The 22639-nt window shown below is 31.0% G+C and overlaps 2 protein-coding genes across 2 annotated transcripts; both read left to right on the top strand.

The window, feature by feature from the left end:
* Positions 1-756: 756 nt before the first annotated feature.
* On the top strand, positions 757-8721 carry LOC110998166 (ras-related and estrogen-regulated growth inhibitor). The gene is made up of 5 exons (XM_022266658.2): positions 757-1106; positions 4986-5042; positions 5842-5915; positions 6621-6797; positions 7220-8721. The coding sequence occupies exons 1-5, from the start codon at positions 1019-1021 to the stop codon at positions 7451-7453; spliced, it is 630 nt and encodes a 209-aa protein (XP_022122350.1). The 5' UTR covers positions 757-1018; the 3' UTR covers positions 7454-8721.
* A 5327-nt stretch (positions 8722-14048) lies between these two features.
* On the top strand, positions 14049-21318 carry LOC110998140 (protein tailless). The gene is made up of 4 exons (XM_022266613.2): positions 14049-14173; positions 18002-18238; positions 18344-19065; positions 19134-21318. The coding sequence occupies exons 1-4, from the start codon at positions 14149-14151 to the stop codon at positions 19305-19307; spliced, it is 1158 nt and encodes a 385-aa protein (XP_022122305.1). The 5' UTR covers positions 14049-14148; the 3' UTR covers positions 19308-21318.
* Positions 21319-22639: the final 1321 nt, after the last annotated feature.

The raw sequence follows: 22639 nt of genomic DNA, 5'->3' as shown, positions 1-22639 counted from the left end.
ATGCGACAGAATTTCCATCTAAAGTTCTACTATGTAACTAAGGACGCCTAAGCCCAGTCAATCTCTACAAGTTCACCGACTATTTTACGGGTATAATTTTAAAGCCACCTCATAGGGATCGACGTTTGAATTACAAAATTAATTCCAACCTAAATACCTTACAATTTTCAAAGAAAAGGGAACGGCGGTGTCTTAATGGTTGCAATAAAATATGTAATCAAATCAAATCATTTATTCCAATTAGACCACCTAAAATGGCACTTTTGAACGTTAAATGAATATGTTCCAAAAGGTAGTTTCGTGTGGAGAAGAATGGGAAAGAAACACCACACTTACACTGTAAAAATAGAATTTATATGTAAAAATTAAAAAGGCATTTACTTGTATGTAAAGATTTCCGGGGCCTAACCTTCCTTAGTTTTGGAATAACGCAGTTTTATTTCGGTATCAACAATGCGTATCCATTTGTTGTATAAATTATTCTTCAATGTTATAAATTTTCATGACCTTAATACAGTATTGCAGCTTCATAATAATGTTTCGGACATAACTGGTTTTGAAAATAAATGTGTTGCTTACATATAGTTTGACTTACATGCGATCCAATTCTTAGAAACCTTTCTTATAAACATAAACAAGATCTACGTAAGTATAAATATAAGTATTTTTCAATAAAGAATATAAAAAAATATGGCCGCCGTTTTACTTCTGTTTTGTATACATCTATTGAAATCAGCTCTACACAAGGGCAGTGATTTGTTCAAGTTCACCAGTTGGCCTACCGCCATGGACACGTGGCAGCAATCGTCAGGAAGCCCGCGACGTAAACATGCCTATTTGCACGGGTGATCTTGGCCAGATCTTGACCCATTAATACGAGAACCGATGTCAGAGCAGTGTCGCTTTATGTATTTTTAGCTAACAGGCAAGAGCGGGGTTCGAGTCTCGAGACCGCGGTGCGCGCTGGCCGGCCTCAGAGTATTCGGCGTCCGCGTGGCAATACCATGACTGCTGGAAAATGACAACACGAGGAATAAGGCGGAAAAAGTCGTCGCTTTCCGAAGTCAAAGTTGCCGTTATTGGAGCACCATCTGTTGGAAAAAGTGGTACGTTCTTATTTTGGATAGTGAATATGTGAAAAATTACCTTAACGTTCCGGAAATTAGATCTCTGTGTATGTATACAGTGTGTAATTATTGTGACTTCTCAACTTCAGTTGTAGTAGTTTAATTTAATTGTAAATGTATTTAATTGTATGCGTATAATTAACAAAAGTTTTGAGTTAGTTTAATGTAGGTTTTGTTTAAATATGCTTCCATTATTGACTTCAAACAACGAGTTAACACAAATTAAAATTATTATATAAGTGTGGTATTTAATAATCCTACGCTTTGTAATGACATCAATGCTATTATAAAAATAAAACGATGAACTACAAGTGGTATCTCAAGGTCCTGAATATTTTCAGATTCCATTTAATGTTAAATTTTAATGCGATCGTATAACTCGTCTAATAATGATTGGCGTGTTCTACAAAAATACATTTGTTTGGAGCGTAAAGCGAATCAAGATAATATTGAATATAATTATAATTTATTAATAATAAATTACGATTATATACATCAAAAGGGTTTATCATTAATTGTAACGTAAATAATATTGATCATCAGTACATCTCAAGCACTTCACCAGTTATAGTTTGTCTACGGTTTGCCAGTTGTAGAATATTTGGTAGAGACGAAATGCCTGAGTAGGCATCATTGCGAAACTAAAAGAATGTCGATAAGTAAAAATAACATTTGCGAATGAATATTTAAAATAAATGCTTACTTGCTTATTAGTAATGATTAAAATTAGATTAATTATTTAACATTATATTAAGTTTGTATTCTGGAAAAATTCGTTGAACTCTCGTTAAAACAATAGAATTTTAGAATTCATATTGCATATAACGCCGTACATAGGTAAGATGGAATCTGGTATCCAACCTAACTATATTATTATAAAAAGTATAAGACTTTCTGGCTATAATCTGTTAGTTTTTCGTATTTAGAATAGGTTATTGAATAAAAATTTAAGCAATAGACAATATATTGTAATTTAATTTAATCTTTAAAGTTTAAATAAATACAGCTTAAAAATTAGATTCAAGAAGTGGTTTATTAAAACAAGATTTCATGTAATAGTTATATTTAGGCTGTTACACACACGACTAGGCGCTCTTTCTTATACCAATTTCATGTATTTGAAGAGAATTGCTTGATTCGGTTTAGTTTCGCGTCTAATTTTGGAGTCAACATTGTTATTGATATACACTTTGATATTATGTATGTGGGTCAACGAGTATAAATTCAGATTCATTTGTGTTTTGCAATAGGATTACATACATCGATGTGGTTTACTCCTACATACATTCCTATTAGATTATTTATTGTGAACTACGCTGATTTGTGTAATCGTTCTGCCACTGATAAAGCTTACCTATAAATTTTATGGAATTTTATAGTATAAAGTAAGTCAACATTGGCGCTCATGCAGTAAATCACGCGTATCTAGTCAAAAGCTCACTCACCCAACACGCGCGTTTTACCAGTTTCAATTTCGGAAAGACAGCTTTGGAAACTAAGAAGAAACTGCCTTAATCCGTGCATGAGATGTAAGCATCCGAAAATAATAATTGTGTACAAATTACATATAGATTCCAAAAAAATCTTTGATACGCTTTAGCCCGGGGAAAAAAAAATCTTGATTTTAGTTAGAAAATAAATTATTTGAAAAGTTCTGTTTCTGACTGTAAAAGAATTATCAGTATGTAGCCATGGCCAAGAATAATATGCGTACGAAGACAATGCAATGGTACGGAAGTCGACCTTTGTTGTGCTGAAAATATCTCAGGAAATATTCAGTGGAGTATTTGCGAATGTGTTAAACGTTATTTAAACCGTTACGCATTTAGTAATTTCACATTGTATGCGGATATGAAACGTATAAAAGACGTATGTAATTTTTGCTCTACCTAGATTTCTGGTGGTCTTGTTGACTAATGAAATGTAACTTGTAAATCTCTCTTTAAATGTCTTATAGATAATTATGAGAAACACCTTCTGTTCTAGTTACACCTTTCACCTTTTTAAACATATTAGGAACTCCAGAGCCTGCACTGTCTTGTCGCGCAACTCGCAACCCCTAATTTAAATCATTTATATTATATAATACATTGTTGGAAAAATATTAAAGTACCATATGAATATATGTTATACATTTTTTAATAAGTCTAACAGTACAGTATAATAACGAATAGAATTGGCTTACAATCTTGTCAATTAAATAGATCTTAGACGATATTTTAGTCTAGCATCAGTTATTTTTGTTTCTCACCTGTCTTTTCATTTCAAAGCTTTTTATATTTGGTAAGACTATTCATTTTGGACTTTAATCATGTTTAAGGTATATATAAAACGAAACCTACATAAAATTATGATTTTATACAATTATATTCGATTTCGGAGGAAACCATGGTAGAAAAATATAATTTAAAAAAATAATCTATAACGTAGATTATATATTATATAAATTAGATATAGTCGAGTCCTCTAGCATCGAGTGTGTCCATGGGCGGCGGTATCACTTAACATCAGGTGAGCCTCCTGCCCGTTTGCCATGTTCCTAAAAAAAAAGATTTTATGACAGCCTCCTAGTAACGCTATGTGCACTATTACAAACTTAAATATACGATATACCCACATATGATATAGGATGATAAGAGATAAGAATATAATTTAATTTTAACCTAGTTCATATATATTGCATAAAACTTAAGATTGTGAAACTTAAATCTTGCTGTAAAATTGAGTCGATTAGTATCTAGAGAAATATCTAGATACTAATCGATTCAGGTGTTAATTGAATCAACGGTTATGTTTTTGATTCGACATTTATTTATACAATCATGTTTCTGTTCACTATAATATAAATAAACCAGACGTTACGTTCGAAAGACATTGAAGAATTTTGATTTGGTAATCCTAGACACGGCAGTTTTCATGGCACCAAATTAAAAATGCGTAAATAGTTTTTAATTATAAACATTCGAAGAAAATTAAGTACCTTGGATTGTATTGTATCATACCCTTAAAGCTTTTTGTACGTCATAACTAATAATATCTTCTTGTGTATTGCCATATATGTACAACCATGGAAAATGCGAAACTAGATTTAACTTTATTTAATGTTCCATGGTATTTGATTTTTTTGTCATTACTTATATTTTGAATATCTGTTTTCAAGTGAGGCTACAAAGGCTAAACGTTTCAATTTGACTTAGATAAAAACAAGGAGTACAACGTTACGAGGATAGGGTTTGGTTTTTTTTAAACTAGACAACATTACAATTGAGGATAGTTCACAAACCTCATCTAGTTAATATTTTTAAGTGATTAAATGTTTGACAGCAAATTATTATTAATCATAGTTGATTCTGCACAACAAACAAGAGCCAAAATATACGAGATGAAGTAACCGCTGCCAATTTCTGGCAACAATCTGAATATAATGTTGATTAATAATATTACAACCAAATAAACTCTAAACTCCGACTTCATCATAGAGTTTTGTATGATTGTAAGAAGGTTGTAGCAGGTGGCTGAGACCTTTAACATATGAGGAAACAGTACATTTTGGTGCGAATTCGATAGTTTGAGACAGGCCTAATTGTATTATACTTGACAGTGTGCACACACTGGCTCACACACAAACACACACAGCACACACAAAACACACATGCATAGATATATTTATAGCTAGCTGTTTAGAATTTGTATAGATAAGGGAAGTAGTGAGTCAAGCCCAACAGAAGTGTCTCTTGACTACTTACGGGGGTTGTCTCATACTCATTTATTGATGTAAAAATTTGTGAAACAATAAAATTTTTTTTTTTAATTTTAACAATATTTTTTTTAAATTTCAATATGTATTTTGTTTTACAGCACTTACTGTACGATTCTTAACAAAGAGATATATTGGAGAATACGACCACCAACAAGGTAAATGAATATAACATCGTTACTATTTTTTAATAGTATTTATAAAGAATGATTTATACCGAATCACAAATGTGTTTCAAATGACATAAATCATAGATGATATATTTGTCTAACTGATTATAAAATTACTACATAAGACTTAATATATAAATCTTATGTAGTTTTTCAGTTCTTATGCTCACTTTATCTAGTTAATTATTTTTTTCTCGTAGTGGTTGGATGGAAGAGGTCGCTCGAAAGCGATAAGGCCGCCAGTTTCCCCACTTTTTATTAAATAATTTTTAATTATACTGTGTTTCTTTATGACTGTAAAGTAAAAATAAATAAATAAAATGATATTTGACAATAAATCGGTCGATAAAAAAAATATAGAAATGTAAACTTACTTGTATGTGAATATAGTAAGTTTATTGTATGTACTTAAGTATGAAAATATATGAAATAAATAAAAGTAGTTTGTGAGTGCACTAAAAACTCCGATGGCAATTTCAATACAACTCTACTAGTATTCATCAGCCATTTTTGTTTCACGTAGGAAAGGTATCGTTACCATGACAACAAACATTTTTAGTGCAAGTTTTATAACAAGGCCCTGTGAGTGGCCGCGTCAACCGATTTCTGTTATATACATAAAAATCTTTAACGGATATTAATACGAATTTCAGTTCCGCGATGAGCATGTTTGTTGAAAAGCACTCGAAACGTGGAGTTATGTAAATAATAAAACAAATTCCTATTTATATCCACTAAAGAAGTTTTATTTGAAATAACCTTAGACAATACTGGTTCTATTTTCCAGAAAGCAAATACAAACACGAAGCCCTGTTGGACGGTGAAGCGATTTTGTTTGAAATACTCGACACGTGTCCTAAGGTACATGAAACTTTTTTACTAAAATAGTACAAAATATTGTAACATTTTTAAATTTAATAGGTACGAATGTGAACGTATAACAACTGCGGGTCCTCGTGGGTTCGATTACTGGCAAGCAATGATTATTACTTGCCTTAATGAATCTCTGCCCTTGACGTATAGGATACGGGACTTCAAACTTAAATTACAACACTCCTTTGTTCTACAAAAAAGAGGAGAATTACACCTGTATTTATATCGTTGCAAATCGATAATTGAGTGATCCATTTAGACTTACAAGCAGTTGCGGTAATTTTTGTAAGTGTATCTTATTCCACAAATACCTTTAAAACGTTACGATATTATAGGAAAAGTTTTAAGTTTCATCAAAATCGGCTAAGTAGTTTTTGAGATGCATCCATGCATTTTCACTTTTCAGTTGACCGTTATTTGAAGTTGGTAAAATTGATCTTAATTACGTATAGATGACGTCATTGATAGTGAATTTCAACAGTCGCCTTTAAGGCCTGTATTTTTGTATTTTTCTCATAGGTAAAAAGATGGTCAGCTTTCTTTGTCGGACATCCCTCGACTTGGGTGTACTCATTGGGTTTCGTTTTTATGGTCGTACATGAGGGTCGCACTTTAATACTTCTCGTTTAACAAAATTTAAACAAAAATATTAGTAACAATACTCTTATGATATAAATACATATATTATTCCAGAACACTGATGAACTACCGGGCAATGATATAGCGCAGTGGGCAGATGGTCTATTTCTCGTGTATTCAATAACTGACAGGGAATCATTTAATTATGTACGAAAAGCAAAACAGCGGCTGCAGCCGGACGTACCGCTGACTTTGGTCGGAAATAAAGCCGATATGGTGCATTTAAGACAGGTAAGTGCGTGTAAAATAATAACAACAGATCAAACATGCCTTTTGTGCTTATTAAAATAAATAAATTATTAATTAATACTATCACCGTCGTATATGAAATTGATTTAAAAACACCAAAATAATATTTATTTATTCACACTGTTATTTTGTAGGTACTGTTACGAAACACGCGTTCTAAATATAAAAATACTAGGATATACAACTTGAACATAGTTACCGATTTCCATGCCACCTAGACGTAACTATACGATGTTGAATTTAGGTGTTGCTGTGCGCGCGCATCGTAAAAATTCACTCTCATAATTTTTCTCCATCGCGCGAAAAGAAGTATAACTTCAAAAATTAAAAAAAATAATCAGAAGCAGATCTACGCTCACGATTCTTTAGATACGATCATATGCATTTTTTCTCTAATGTTCCAGGTAAGCCCGGAAGAGGGCGAAATTCTGGCGAAAGATTTCGAGTGTAGTTTCGCCGAAGTTGCAGCCGCGGAACAAGTGAATCAAGTTGGTGAAGTTTTCCACGAACTGTGTCGAGAAGTACTTACGCATCGTCGGAGAGCGAAGCATAGCCTGCTGGATCGGATGTTGGGCTCTAAAACTGCATACAGAGTATACTCTCGAGGGAAAAGCGACAGTGCCTTGCCAAAAGACTAGTATAATGCACTAAACTAGTGTAATTTAGTGAATACTAGCTAAATTTAAAGAAACGCTACACGGAGTGTCCTTAAATGTGAGGCACCATTAATTTTTAAAACAGAATCAAATGATTTTCATGTTCTTTCAGATTTTAATAGTTTTTATACTGATGTTTCACAATACAAAAGTAGATGTTTGCACAGGTATAGTGGTTACATCAGAGGATCATTGTAGACCAATTTTGAATAAAGAACATAAGCGTCTTATTCATAGCCTACCTATTAAATTGTCCCTGTCTTTTAGACATAAATCATACTTTAAACAAAGGCTTGTATTACGCAAGAACAAGGCGGAATAACTACTACAGAAGCCAAATGCAATGGTGACGGGACCTACAATAATTTTATTTAGAAGATTCTTCTTATGTATGTATCATAGTTATGAATATAATTATGTATATCACTGTAACGTCAACAAGTCCGGCTTCTTGCATTTGTTTGATTTTTTAGATAGCCGTGTCCACACCCTTGCAATAAAGGGTGAGGTCGCGACGGCTTTTAGTAATATTATGATAAAATATCCTAATATATACTTAGTATACGTTATTCCGGACTCAAATTCATTTATTTATCTTCATACTTTTAGCTTTAAAATCGTAAATTTAGAATAAATACACCTGTAACAATAGATCATACCTAAACCTCACAAAATGTTAGATGAGGATGTAATTTTTTTATTGTAAGCGATTTTTCATAAACCGCTAAACTTTTTGTGATAGATTTCGTATTGCAAAAAAAATCCAAATTTTTTATTTGTAAAGAGTTAGTTACAATTGAGTTATTATATGTTTTTATTAATAGTGAGCTTTGTGATGCGTCTATTCAAACAAATACGTAATTGTTTATAGTAAAATTGTAATATGTTGTAAGTACTGGATCACTTAAATAGAACTACTTAAACATTATGTCAATAATTCAGGCATAAAGAAAACTATTCCAAAGTTTATCGAAATAACTTTAAGACATTAATTGAAGTGTTTTTTTATAAAAACATATACAGTCTCATTTTATAAGAGATAAATAATATTGATATAATATAGTGAACTGAGTTTTTAGATTAAAATCACCCAGCAAGAGAGTATTACTGACGTAGAATCTTTGTTAGAATAGTTTCTACTGTATAATAAAAAGAAAACAGATACATTGAATTTATGTGTGTGTGATGATGTAAAATCTTTATTGTAATATTATAGTGTTTAGTTCTTAATAAACAATCTATTGAAATAATTTGTCTAGTTTCAAGTCCCATATTTATTCAAATTGCTGAGTTGGATTCACAGCATTTAATTGCAATACAATATACTAAACAGCTATTAAAAATGACTAGCGGACACAAAGGCAACCCCAGAGTCAGATATAAATACGGGGTAATCGGTAAAGTGGCCCTAAGTTAAAATAAAAGCGCCTCCCTTCACAGTAGGGTGCTTCGATCCTGACCAATGGGATTGCGGGCTTTGATTTGCGTCACAGGCTTGACAGTTGTCATTATTGTAAGATTTAAAGATGGCACCGCTATTTAATTGTCTGTCCCTGCATTATTACATCGACTGGGGTCCGATCATCCTATTGAAATGGAATTCAATACTCGTATGTTGATGTCAGCACGATGAGTTATTATCGCTCTCCTATATCATGTTTTAGATTCTCCTATATGAGATTTTAACTAAAGATAGATTTTTTTGCTGAAATTAATGAATTATTATTTAAACCAAAATGTATCGCCGGATAGTTTTGTTTATAATTACGCTAAAACACTTTTAACATTTACATTGTTCAAAATGTTATAATGCCGCAATACATACTTATGTATTATAGAATATTATGTTGCTATAATTTAATTGCCGAGTTGAATATTTTTTTATCTGTCTGCGCGTTTTCCGTGAAATCAGCGTTTTAAGTGAATTTCATAATGAGTCGTCACAAAATACATTTATTAGACCCTGGTTATTAGGATTTTATGTATGTTTTTAAGTTAAAGGCACATATTTTCTTTAATCGGTGTAATATTAGTCGTTAAATAGTTTCACTAAAAGAACCACATACAAAAGCTTATAATACTTGAAATTTATTGTTCTACAGAATTTATAACATTTTTTCGGTCTTTTCTTTGATTATTCTACATATAGCTCTTTTATCAGATTTATACTATCTGTCACCTAATAAGCTACTGCAAGGAATAAGTAACTGATATTTTGGTTTAGATTTGTAGAATTTAATAAATATTGTACTGTTGCGTACACAATTGTGTACTTATTATACCTTAGAATGAGATTGATTATATGTATTTGAAATCTACTCAAAATTATGTGTGATTCACAATTAAACAACCTTCCTTAGTAATTTTAAACAAATCGTAGATATTTCTACTACATTCATGGCCTACTGAAATTTAAATAAAAAAAATTGTCATTTGTTGTTCACAGTATAGACATATTTCAAAAAATTCTATACTCTTTAAACCAAGCCAAGAGCTATAGGGCCATGGGAGGGTGAATAGCAAAATCGCCCGACAAAATTCGAAGTGCGTTGTAGTACACGGCGATCCTGCGCCGGATTCACTTCGCTTTTGGCATCCTGTCAGAGTATTACGTGCTCGGATCACTTTCTTTATTAACTAGTGAGGTTTATATTAAAACTACTGTGAAGTGTTAAAATTTGTTGGTGAGGTATTATCGCTGATTTGCAGTTGTTCTATTTGCGAATTTATTTGCGATTGCGAAATTAATTTTATAAGATATAATAGTAATTTAATTCAGAAAGTGTTTTATAAACAATATTTCATTTCATTTCATTTTTCTAATACTGTTATATTATATGGACTTTGCGTGGAATCTAGATAAATTGTAGCTTTTACATCAAAGGTTCTACAAACTTAATCGTCAGCAAAAAACCATCAAAATTAAAAACTTAATTGGTAAAAAAGGACGAGGTACGGAAAAGGAATTTTAATGTTCTATATGTGCTTGTGTGTATATTCTATAATTCAAATTCTTATATTATTATTATTTTTGGCCTTCTTGTATATATCTATATGATAGGTTGAGTACGATTTAATTATTATTGCGTTTAAATATATGACAAATAAGGCGGACATTGATTACTTCGATAACTGCAATTATGAAGTAAGCAATATACATTGTGTACTTCGTTAGTTTGAAATACGATTCCACCATTATTATTTTTTTGCTTTGCTTTTAAAACGATAGATTTTATGTGAATTTGCTTAGTTACGCATGTTTAGTTACGAGGTAGCTTCGCGGTGGGTCCGTCGTAGCACATTCGTAGCTTGAAGCTACACGTTCTTGATTATATTATGCGGGTAAAGACAAAGAAAAACTTTAGGAAATGAATACTGTTACGATGTAGTGCGCTTTATATCTATGCGCGTGTATCTATAGAGAGATAAGATTTTTTCTAACCATTTCGTTATACTTTGAGGTCAAAATTAAAGGCCTTGTCGTTAAATAACTCAACCAGCAGATTTTCAAAGATGTTTTATCCTTCTTAATGCGTTTTTTTTTTAGAGAAAAACATTGATCGTTAATCTACCTACTCTATAGTAACTTACTTAGATCTTTTGAACATATGTATTTATGTTATATAGCAAAGAGCCACGACTACATCAAATTCTTGTTACTTCATTTTTTTAGGGTTTGTTTTATGTACTAATAATTTTAGTCAAAAATATTGCCAGTTTACAACCATAAACACCAAAAAAACTATATTATTCAAGAGTTATTCATCAAGTATGTTGTTGTTGAATGTTAAATTATTATCGCAATTGCGTATCGGCATATTGACAGGTTTTATTTTTATATCATTCGAGACGTTTCTCCTTGGTTTGATGAATAAGTGACTTGAATTACTTCGTCATATTTCATGCCATTTGACGTACTGAACAATGCAAGATTCTCGCTAAAGTCTCGCTTTTCAACCTTTTATAAATAATAATTGTACCAATTATCTTATTAACTAATAATAATAATTAAACGTAGTGACTCTGTATGCAATCGCAAAAGTACACATAGATTCAAGTAGTACCTATATAATTAAATAAAGTATGTAATATAAACTATTATGCTATGTCCATCTAGTTATAGTTATACATTTATATACCTTATGATTTATGACATGTATTTTGGCAACTTACTAGGCTTTATGCACTTTTTGATCTATTATTTGGTGAACACTACATTTTTTGGCCTAGGTGCCTCATAAATAAATAGTTGATTTATTTACGTAGTACAAATCAAATAAAATCAAAAAATCATTTATTCATATAGGTAACATAATTTACACTTATGAACGTAAAAAAAAGAAATATACATGAAATGATTCTAATTTTACATTTACTGCCAGTTCTCCAAATAAAGGGCGTAGAACAGAAGAGAAGAACTGGCAATAAACTCTCCGACATTCTTTTTAATCGCCAAGTTTTTTTTTACACAATTTTTGTAAGGAGCTGCACCCATTACACCATGTGCTATATGACATATGATGAATAGATAATTCTAACAAAGTAACTTTATTTTACTTTTTCTTTTATGGTTAATTCTTTTTAAAGCATTTAGTAGATAAGCTCATGTTTGAGTAGTTGAAGAACCAATACCTACACTCCAAGTCGTTCAATTATCTTATTTTATAACTTTAATGGAAGATTAATATATGGTACTCAGGTACAATAATATATATATAATAATATTTTTATTAGTTAAACGAAACATTTCACCGTTTAAAATGTATTTTCCTAGCTGATGAACTTATCTTTAAATTTCTCAGTTTTGAGACCAAGACAAATTTTGACGTTAAGATTGAATAACTAATATATAATGGACTCGTTTTCTATTGTACAAATTAAGATACTAAACCTCCCCATTTCTGAAATAAATTGAAGGAATAAAAAATAATCGTCCATAAGTTAAAATGTGTTGTTATCATGTTCTAAGCATTAACGATAAGAGAAATATAAGATTAAATAATAACCACACAGTAAAATAATAAAAGTTAACAAACCGGGAGCAAAAACTTTATTTCTACATTTTATGTTGGCGTTAAATTAAATTAAAATTAAAACCGACTATAAGCACCAGTGTTAATGTTATTAATTAATTTTCACTTGTCAACTCGTAAAGATTTTTGCTATTAATGGGTTTCGGACACGGCCATTGATAGTTAATTTTCTGTAGAAGTGATTAAAATATGCGAACTAGAAATAACTCTATGTAAGTTGTGTTTATATAAAACATCACTGTATGCATTCATTAAAAACTAATTCAGCAAATTGTTTGTTATTGTCATCAGCGCAAAAGTTGTTATTCGTTATCCAACACAAAACATGGTTATCAAATGTCATATAGATTGCGTGTTTTATCCATTTCAATTAGTATCACTTTTATATTTAAATTCTAAATCACATCACGATAGGTAATGTATACATAACATATGGACGAAGGATAATATTTTATACAATATTAAAAAAATGCTATATAAGATTATCCTTAGTAAAGAACCTATAGATCTTATTATAATTATAAATTAAATCATACTTACTGTTTTTAAAATATTTTAATAATAATAAAATATTTTAATAATGCACGGCCGTAATATTATATACCATAAATCGACCATGTTAAACCGCAAATGTACATACATGTATTTAATAAATCAAAATACGATGAAAAAAGCTTGAATAGTATGAAAAACACGTTACATAGGGTAATTTTTTGCATCTCAATTTTAAAAGCAAGAAGCTACCGACTTTCCGATGTTATTATTGAAGTTGCCTTTGTTGACAACCCTCCGATGCACACCGGGCCTATTTTATCCCGACAGGATCATCCGCACCATTGTGTGCCCGTACTTACAAGGATTATCCTCGCGTAATTACCTGTTTTGCGAAACTACATAATTATGTCCAAAAAACACAACTTTAACATCTCAGTGACCGACAAACAAACAAAAGGTGCGTAGGCCCGCTACTGTAGATGCTGTAGTTTCTTTGTTCTGTTTACGCAAACAATGCGCCGGTTATAATTGCGCTGTTTTTTTGGCACTTCTAACATTTTAGAAAAATACTGGATTATGTATTAAGATTTATTTTGGCATGCCCAAATCATATTTAGATAAATGTACCCTATTTAATTATTATCGAACAAGTACTTGAAATATACTTAAAAACAATTATTTGTTAGTGTTTCTATGGTACTCGACATAAAAGCCGTTTTATTCAACGAGAGGCCGAATAATATGTACAAAGCATGAAAGTTTTTAACAGAGCACTTCGCTTTATATCGCAAAGATGTTAGCGGTTATTAACAATTGTTCTTTATTTCTTACATTTGTTGCGATTCTGTCCTTTTTCTTGTACTCTATGTTTGAAACACAAGGGCTCTTGAGAAACCACAAGTGACTATCCACTCGAGGGTTGAATTCGCACGTAATTATTAGTGTGAGAAAATTGGTAACAAGTTAACTGAAAGATGTTAACAATATAAAGAGGATCGCTAATTTTAATTTGAGAAATGGAATTTGTTAGATTATATTTCGAAGTTGTATTATAATTTTATTAAATGGTTAACAGCGTATTATTATGTGTTCTTAATAAAGCACTGAACTAGAATTAAATATAGTTTTCTTATTTTCAGGGCATTCACAATGCACGCGATTCCGAGTACATCAAGTAAGTCCATTTTTATAAATAAAATAACTATTTATTTATATTGAAACAGAGATCTCGTGTTTTCTAGAGATATTGATTAATATACATTACTGACACATGTAATCATAAACAACTACATCAACGACCCTGTCTATGTTTTGGTTGTAGATTTTTGATTCTTAGTAATAATTTCATTTCATCATTTTAAAGTAACACCAATTGATGTATCACATATATCAATTGGTGATCAAATAAACACGTCCATAAAAAATAGAATTGCTCGGCTAATCTTGTTTTACGTCGTATCTTTGAAATATATATTTTCGTGGCCATGCACTACAATTTTGTACGTTTTGTCGACACTATTCTATTCCTAAATGTTTATGATAAAAATTAGACTACGCCCCAAATATTTATAAAGACATATTAATCTCAGTATAATCGGCTAACTTTTTCAATGATCATGATTTTGTATATTTACACACATTATACCAAATTAATATGTTGTGATGAGATGACGTGTCATGGCTAATTTGGGTTGAAACAAAATGGTATTCCCACGCGTGCGAGCCGCATCTGCCTCCGTTCTCACCCCATCATCCCTGCGAATTACCTGATAACGATACTAGTAAATTAATGGCATGATTAGTATCCCATTTTACTATTATTAATGGACTACACTATGTCAGTGTAATTTAATTTTTGTCTAGTTTTGCAAATATAAAATTCAACATTTATATGGCGATTATTATTATTCATCTAGAAGGATCAAATAAAACTTTATTTAATTGTAGTTTTGCTAGTCTGCCTATAATATGTGTATATCCTTCTTATCGTTAAAAACATTTTAACTTAAATAAACAAAATGTCCTATTTTATTGTTAACTTACACTTAGTGCGATGATTGTAAATACATATATTAATATAGGACTAGATAGAATTTAATTTAAATGGGAATTATATATTTCGCCTGTTTAACTGTCTTTATAAGGATCCCTATGACCTAACGATTAATAGTTATCTATACGTTGTAGTTTGTGACCCAATGAACATTGTCACGCGATGCTGATCGTGACAGCACAGGTGACAGGTCACACGATGGGGTTACATTTAAACGGTTTTTTAACACACTTAAATATATTAAGATTACTTTCAGTGTTTGAAACGTATTAATGAAACGATAATATGGAATTATTTTGACTTTCAAATGATTGATGTTAAAATTTTACAAAGTTCTCTCTCTCAAAAAATCTCAAGTAAAAACTTATTTATTGTGCGCAGCAGTTTTTGTAGATAAATTAAAAGATTAATGTATAGTTAATTTTCTCATAAAGTGTTAAACGTTTATTTAGTCAAAGTTTTTATGTTAATGTTTTTATTATCCAAGTTCTTCAAATGGATTCTAATGCAGAACCTGCCTTTGATTGATATTATATGTTGAATTTGAGACTATAACTGTTTTTTTACTGTTTGACGCGTTTTTATCCATGTACATATATTTTTGTAATCATACGGTATATGGTTAATATTTGTAATAAATACTCAAAAAATTATATACCTACATATCAGACTGAGGTAAAAGAAATACATAATCATATTTTAAAACTGTATGATTTTTCGAATACAATTTTCCGACCCAATCGTTATGGGTTGGTATATTTAATGATGTCCGAATTCTCGTCTTCTGTTTCCTATAATTGTTCCCTCTATTAAGATGTCAAATTTCCCATGCCCTTTATATTATTGTCTATAGACAGATTTTTTTTAAATCTTTTTACATTCAACGACTCGTTTCCTGTTTCGCAAGTGTAGGTATTCATGTGCACCGTTTATTCGGTGTCTTATTGAATCCAAGTGCCTTTGTGCCTTTTCGACTGGGGTCGTGTTTGGAGGTGTATTAGTAAAAACTTTATTATATCGTGATCTCCTTTTGCTTAATTTGTTTTGTGCCGTGGGATTCTATCTACTTGAAGAACTGTAACGTGAAGCAGGATGCCTGTATAGATCTTTGTTTACACTATTAAGGCATTTCCTTTAGATAATATCTTAAAAGTCCACGTCAGTTTGTCAATACAAGAATGGAAATTAATTTTAAGCGAAACTTTCGCTTAATCTATATTTTGAATTCGACTTAATATGATATTAAAGAAAAGAAAAATTGTACTGAATTGAACGCCGAAATACTTACAATAAAACATTTAAGTATGTTTGTTTAAATAAATCATAGTTACCTAATTAGACGAATTTTCGAAAACAGTGCCAGGTCCTGCATTACATTCTAAAGGCAATTTAATTATTAGCAATCTAAAAGCCCTTCCCTTCCCTTAGTCTCCTAAAATAAATTAGGCCAAAGAAATCATAACTGGTTCACAAAGTAAGACGTAATTCAATACCGCCACGTCATTTATAAATTATTAAAATTAATTATGAGTTAAGTGAAGGCGTGAATGTTATTGTGCAATTTCGGGTGGAGTTACCCTTATAAGGGCGGGGTCTGCAATAACCATAACCGAAACGCAATCCTAATGCTTTACCGTTAAGAGAATTCACTTCATAAATAAGCATTGGATTTATTTATTTGACACCATTTTGTTACCACGAAAATAAAATATGTAATTAATAATAAAATAACTATGACGTTTAATTTCTTTTTAAAATACGTTAAGCCATTTTTCATATATAAATAAATAGTTCAATGAAATATTTGATTTATATTTATCATTAAAAATGGTTTCGTTAATTTCGTTATTAAACTTGTCTTATTTCTCATGTATGTGCGAAAATAAATAAGGTTAAGAATAACTTTATTTCATTTCTCATAAGAATTACAAAATTCGCTTTCTGAGAATCAATGTAAACCAAGATTAATATGTAATTATTAGAACGCCAAGATGTAGGTACTTATATAAAATTACAAAACAAAACAGCAACAAAAATGTAGGTAGACATAATAAACTCGATTATTCAAGCAAAAACATTGATGTTCGGATTGGATTTTTTACTATATGTGGCATTTATTTATATATGTTCTATTTATATATTGTAGGTAAATACATTTATAAGGGTTTATAAAACATTTTATTTATTGGGTTTTATTTGTTTTTGTTTAATAGAAGTAATTACTAATTAATATTTAAACTTAGCGGTGTATATCTAATCTACATATGATGTGTTGCTTTATTTTTCTTAATTATATATTATTTTTTAAATCACATATTTGTATGTATTTTTTGAACCGGGCATAACTTTGTTCTCCTTTTATAACCGATGGTAACTATTATAAATTGTAACATCCGCAAACTCAAAATTTCTTCTTCCATAGTTAGTTCTAGGAGGGCCCGTCACCAAGTAACTAGCACGTCTTAAGTTTCAGTTTAATCTTTCGTGTCTGTTGTTTTGTTAAAAATGTTATATAGGAATGAATTTCCTTATTTAATATTTTACGTATTAGAATACAAGTGTAGTATATGTACACTTGTATTCTAATACGTTGTTTGTTTTATGTTCATTATTTTTGTTTCTTCGTAAATGATTTCAGTTGGTGTCCGTAATTTATAATTAAATATTTTTTTATTAATCTATTCTGAACTCTTTGAATTGGATCTAAATAAGACGTGCAGTACCCCACATTTCAATGAGGTAGTCGATATGAGGCTTTACCAAAGAATTACAGATAAGATACCGCACTTTTCGAGGGAGGCAATTTATTATATTTCGTAGTGCACCTGTGAGCGGGGTTAGATTTAGTTTAATTTTTTCTAGGTGTGGCTTCCAAGTTAGGTTACTGTCCACAATAGAGATAGTTTTCTTTGGTTTTAATATGTAGCTCATAGCTCATCATCTTTTCAGGTAGAATATTGTATGATGTTCCGTGCGTAGTTTGTAAGGACCATTCTTCAGGCAAGCATTACGGAGTTTTTGCTTGTGATGGTTGCGCTGGCTTCTTCAAGCGTTCAGTTCGACGTGACCGCCAATACGCCTGCAAAGCCCGTTCACCTGGCGCCTGTCTAGTCGACAAAGCACATAGAAATCAATGCCGCGCTTGCCGACTAACAAAGTGTCTCAACGCTGGCATGAATAAAGATGGTATTAATTTAATACTATGGAATTTATAATATTTTTTTTATATATTAAATACTGTTGATTCAGTTGAAAATGAACTGGAAAGCTTAATGGTGTTCTCTTTTTCAGCTGTCCAACATGAACGAGGACCTCGTAATTCTACAATACGACGGCAAATGGCACTTTTCTTTCGAGAACCTGCCCCTGATGTAGGTTTACCAACGCCGCCAGCTTTAGATTTAGTCTTGACTAAACAACAACCGAGAACTGATGTTCTGCTCCCACCGTTGCCCCCACCAGCACCAATGCGCCCAATCCCTGCATTGTCATTATACCATAATCCCTATAGCTCCATCTATGGTGGAATTAATTCTTGGTCACAACATCCACCTCCGGTTATGCTGTCGATGCCATCACCTCCTCTTTTAACACTACCTACATCATCTCCAGAAGCTATAAGTGACGCCGCAGCAAAGATTGTCTTCCTTAATGTTAATTGGATCAGATATGTGCCGGGTTTCGAGAGCTTATCTATAACAGACAAGATAATATTACTTGAAGAGTCGTGGAAAGAATTATTCGTCTTGGGTCTGGCACAGTTAATGCAACCAGTTAACTTGAGATCACTGCTAATACAGGACTTACAAAAGATTGATACACATCTTGTCGATGAGTTCCAGTTAATCCTTAGTGATTTGTATAAAATTAATGCTGATAATAATGAGTTCTCTTGTTTGCGGGCGATATCTTTATTTAACTATAGCCACCTCGCTACTCAAACAACAAGGAACTTTGAGGATTTAGGAGCCATTTCTTCACTCTCTAGTTTCTACCAACTTTCTCTGCAGCAGGTATATTATCAAATTATATATTTTTAAATAAAATTTTGGCCGGTTAAATATGACTTCATTTGTTTCAGTATGAACTGCGCATAAACCCATTAGATATTGGCCGAGTTACGAAATTAACACAAATACTGAGAGACATAAAAGTGTTGGATAGTGCTATCATAGAAGAGATCTTTTTGCGGCCAATGATTGGAAATAGTTCTGTGGAAAAATTAATCTTAGATATATATACAAGAAAACCATAACAGGCCAAATAATATATAAAAATGAACTACAGCGTTGTTTTTATTAAAAGAAGACATATTATTATAATATCTTAAATGTGATAGCTAAAGCTAATAGTTAAGACGCATTTCATAATTTTGTTGAAGTCTCTGAGTTGAAGGACTCGGAAAAGGCGTGACATAAAATTTTGCAAGAAACGAAGCCAGCCTCCTGATGTCATATAGTTTTTTGGATATCTGCCAATATAAAGTGGTAAACCTTGAGTTCGTCATTCAGACTGAAAGCTGTCAAACTATTTTATAAAACTTGATAATTGTTTAGAATAATGTGAGTGAAGTTTATTTTATTGTAAAAACTTGTTAAGTTTTCTAGTCAATTGGTAGGATAATGTTATTGGTATGGAATTTAACCGAACCCGTTTAATTAGAAAACTTTAATATATCACTAAAATAATTTTAACTGTATAATGTATGTTCTTAATAGTTTTGATGTAAAATTTATAATTATAGGAATGATAAAAAATAATAGATTTTTTCTGTAAAGATAGAAATAGGTTATAAACCTGTCGTTCTTGACCCACGTCGTCGATTTGAAATTCACGATCTTTCACGATTTATCACAATAAACAATTTTACGTACGGCAAATGAATTTGAAATGAAAAATAAGAATATTTTTGTATTGAGCCAAGTGATGCGTCGTAGCATAAACGATTGAAAAACATGTTGCGTCATTGCAATGATGCATTTTGCTTTAGAGAATAATTTTTATCTGACTATAAAACGTATGTCTTAAGGCATTTCAGACATTCATTATACATTGATAACTTAATAACATACAAAGACATACTAAGGTTTCTAATATGATCCGTCCCGGTAGAAAGTTAGTGCGGCCCTTGAGCTTCCTAAAGGCAGCCCCGACAGGTTTGTGAAAACTACCCGAGGAGGTTTTAGTGGATATTCCCCATCCGTTTATCAAATCAGAGATTCTGGTGTGGGTAGAGCCCACTACCTTTGAGATCAATGTGCAAATACACATTTACTTCGATATAAAACAAAACATCTGCATCGTATTCAATTATGCGTAACTGAAAAAAATGTGAAAACCAAATATCCCTACGTATAATATTTTTTTGCAGTGATTTCGAGGGATTTAAATCTTTTAGGTCAGGGTAAAAGTTTTACAGAATATTAAAATAAAACCTTCATGTTTATTTTTATATTAGGTGTTCTGATAAAAAACACGTAAATGAGTTTTGTCAATCTTTTGTTCTTATTAACCTGACATTGCTTAAAAAAAACCGAAACAGGTGGAAATTCTGGAAGGTATCACCTTCTGTCCTCTTTCGTGTATCTCATCAAGGTTTATAAGGTTTCTCCACTTAAATATCAAGCTTTTTTGTGTACCCAGGCAGGCTTTTTGGAATGGGACAAAAATATTTTCTAGTAAATTCACAGTTTATCAGCTATGTAAAAACTACCACATCAGCCCTGGCTGGTTATTATTAATTTAAAAAATGTATTATAATCAATGTGCTGTGCAATTACCAATACTTTTCGAGATTTCCTTTCTGATTATAGATTTATTAATGTTATATTTCATGTTAATAAATCTAAAAACAGTTCAAAAGTGTTAACAGGAAATATCACTATGTAGCTTTGAGTACACACAATAGACAAAAATCTGCGTATTGGATCGAATTTTGCACTATCGTCGCCTCTTTAAATCACATCTTGACGATTCAAACAGGAAACATCCATCAAGTTATCGTTCAATGTTTTACGTAACGTTGAGCTTACGACGCACTACACCACTTTCATCCATATTTATCTATTTCCGTATACAATTTACGAATAATTTTCTATTTTGAGTAAATAGAGTAAAAATCTTATATGACATTTTCTTGGGTCAAACCATTCAGCACTCTCTCCGAGATTTCACACAGCCTACATTGATCATAATTTTAATTGGAAACCGGTAGCGTATGTAATAATATAAAATGTTGACACTAAATGAAGAATTTATTATTATAAGTAAATTATTATTTTGTAAGTAGAAGTACAGTGTATATTAAAACTATAAATTTGATTAAAAACATTTAAAAATATCAGTATCTTTTAATTATTTACTTGTTTAAAGTAAATGTATTCTTTATTTAATATTAATATACATATCTTTTTTTATACTAAAATAAACACAAATGATTTATTCCAAATGTGTTTCAAACTTATATTTATACCTATAAATATAAGTTTGAAATACAGATTTCATACCTATAAATTATATATGAATATTTAATTAATATAAAAAAATATTTCAATTATAGTGTAATACTACGCACTATACTAACTAATTACGACGTATTTACAATATTATACAATAATAATTTTTTAATAGATTCTGTATTTACATTACATATTTTATATTATGTTTTTATTCAATGTAGGTAATTTTATTAATTAGAGTATTTTCTTGTACAGAACTTTAATATGTGAAGTTTCTGTTAATTTCAATAAATAAAATATAACTACGAGCGCATCACTCCTTTGCGCTGACAATATGTATGCTGCATCTGTATTGTGCCTAAATCCCCGATTAATCTCCAACTTTTATAAGCTTTTGTTAACCTCCTTTCATATTTTTTTTGTATTACCCTTATTTGCCAACAATGGTCTCATTAAAAACATTCAATTCGCACTTGTAAGTCGTTGCAATACAGCTGCTTTTGGCAAATCACATCGACTTTCTGAAGTCATTGGACTTTTTGCCTTAATAACGATACAACAGGATTGACTTCACAATAAATTGAACTTAGTAGGTGAGCCCGCATTAACTTGCAGAGTTTAGTCTTTCGGTCACGTCAGTCAATTTTTGTATTGTCAATTTGACATAATAGCGGTGCCATCCGCACGGATTTATTGGTTGATACACTATGAAACTTCCTCGGCTTTTGAATAAATAGTTACGCTCTCCCTTTTATACTTGGAGCCGGTAGGGCATTGGAAAGAGATAGAAGTTAAAAAAAATTGAAAAGCCTACTTATCTAAATATGGCTCGATTATTGAGTGAATTTAATGCAGAATAATAGAGTGACAGTCCTTTATATGTGCGTCACATTATGTTTGACTACGTGACGACGTTTTTGAATATTTGCTTATAATACGGTTAAGCCGCGTATTGTACAAAACTCGTTAGTGTCAGTTTTGTTCAGCATTTTTTTTACAATAATATTTCCTTAATAATAAGTCAGCCGCAAAAATATCTCATATTCAAACTATGGCTAATTAATAATACTTAAGCAATAACCAAAATATGACTTCTTCTCACTGCCAAATCACCCTCGTTTAAATTCAC

The sequence above is a fragment of the Pieris rapae genome, chromosome Z, assembly GCF_905147795.1.
Source record: "Pieris rapae chromosome Z, ilPieRapa1.1, whole genome shotgun sequence".
Lineage (NCBI taxonomy): Eukaryota > Metazoa > Arthropoda > Insecta > Lepidoptera > Pieridae > Pieris > Pieris rapae.
The sequence above is the reverse complement of the archived record's forward strand: the minus strand, read 5'-3'. Positions and strand labels throughout refer to the sequence as shown.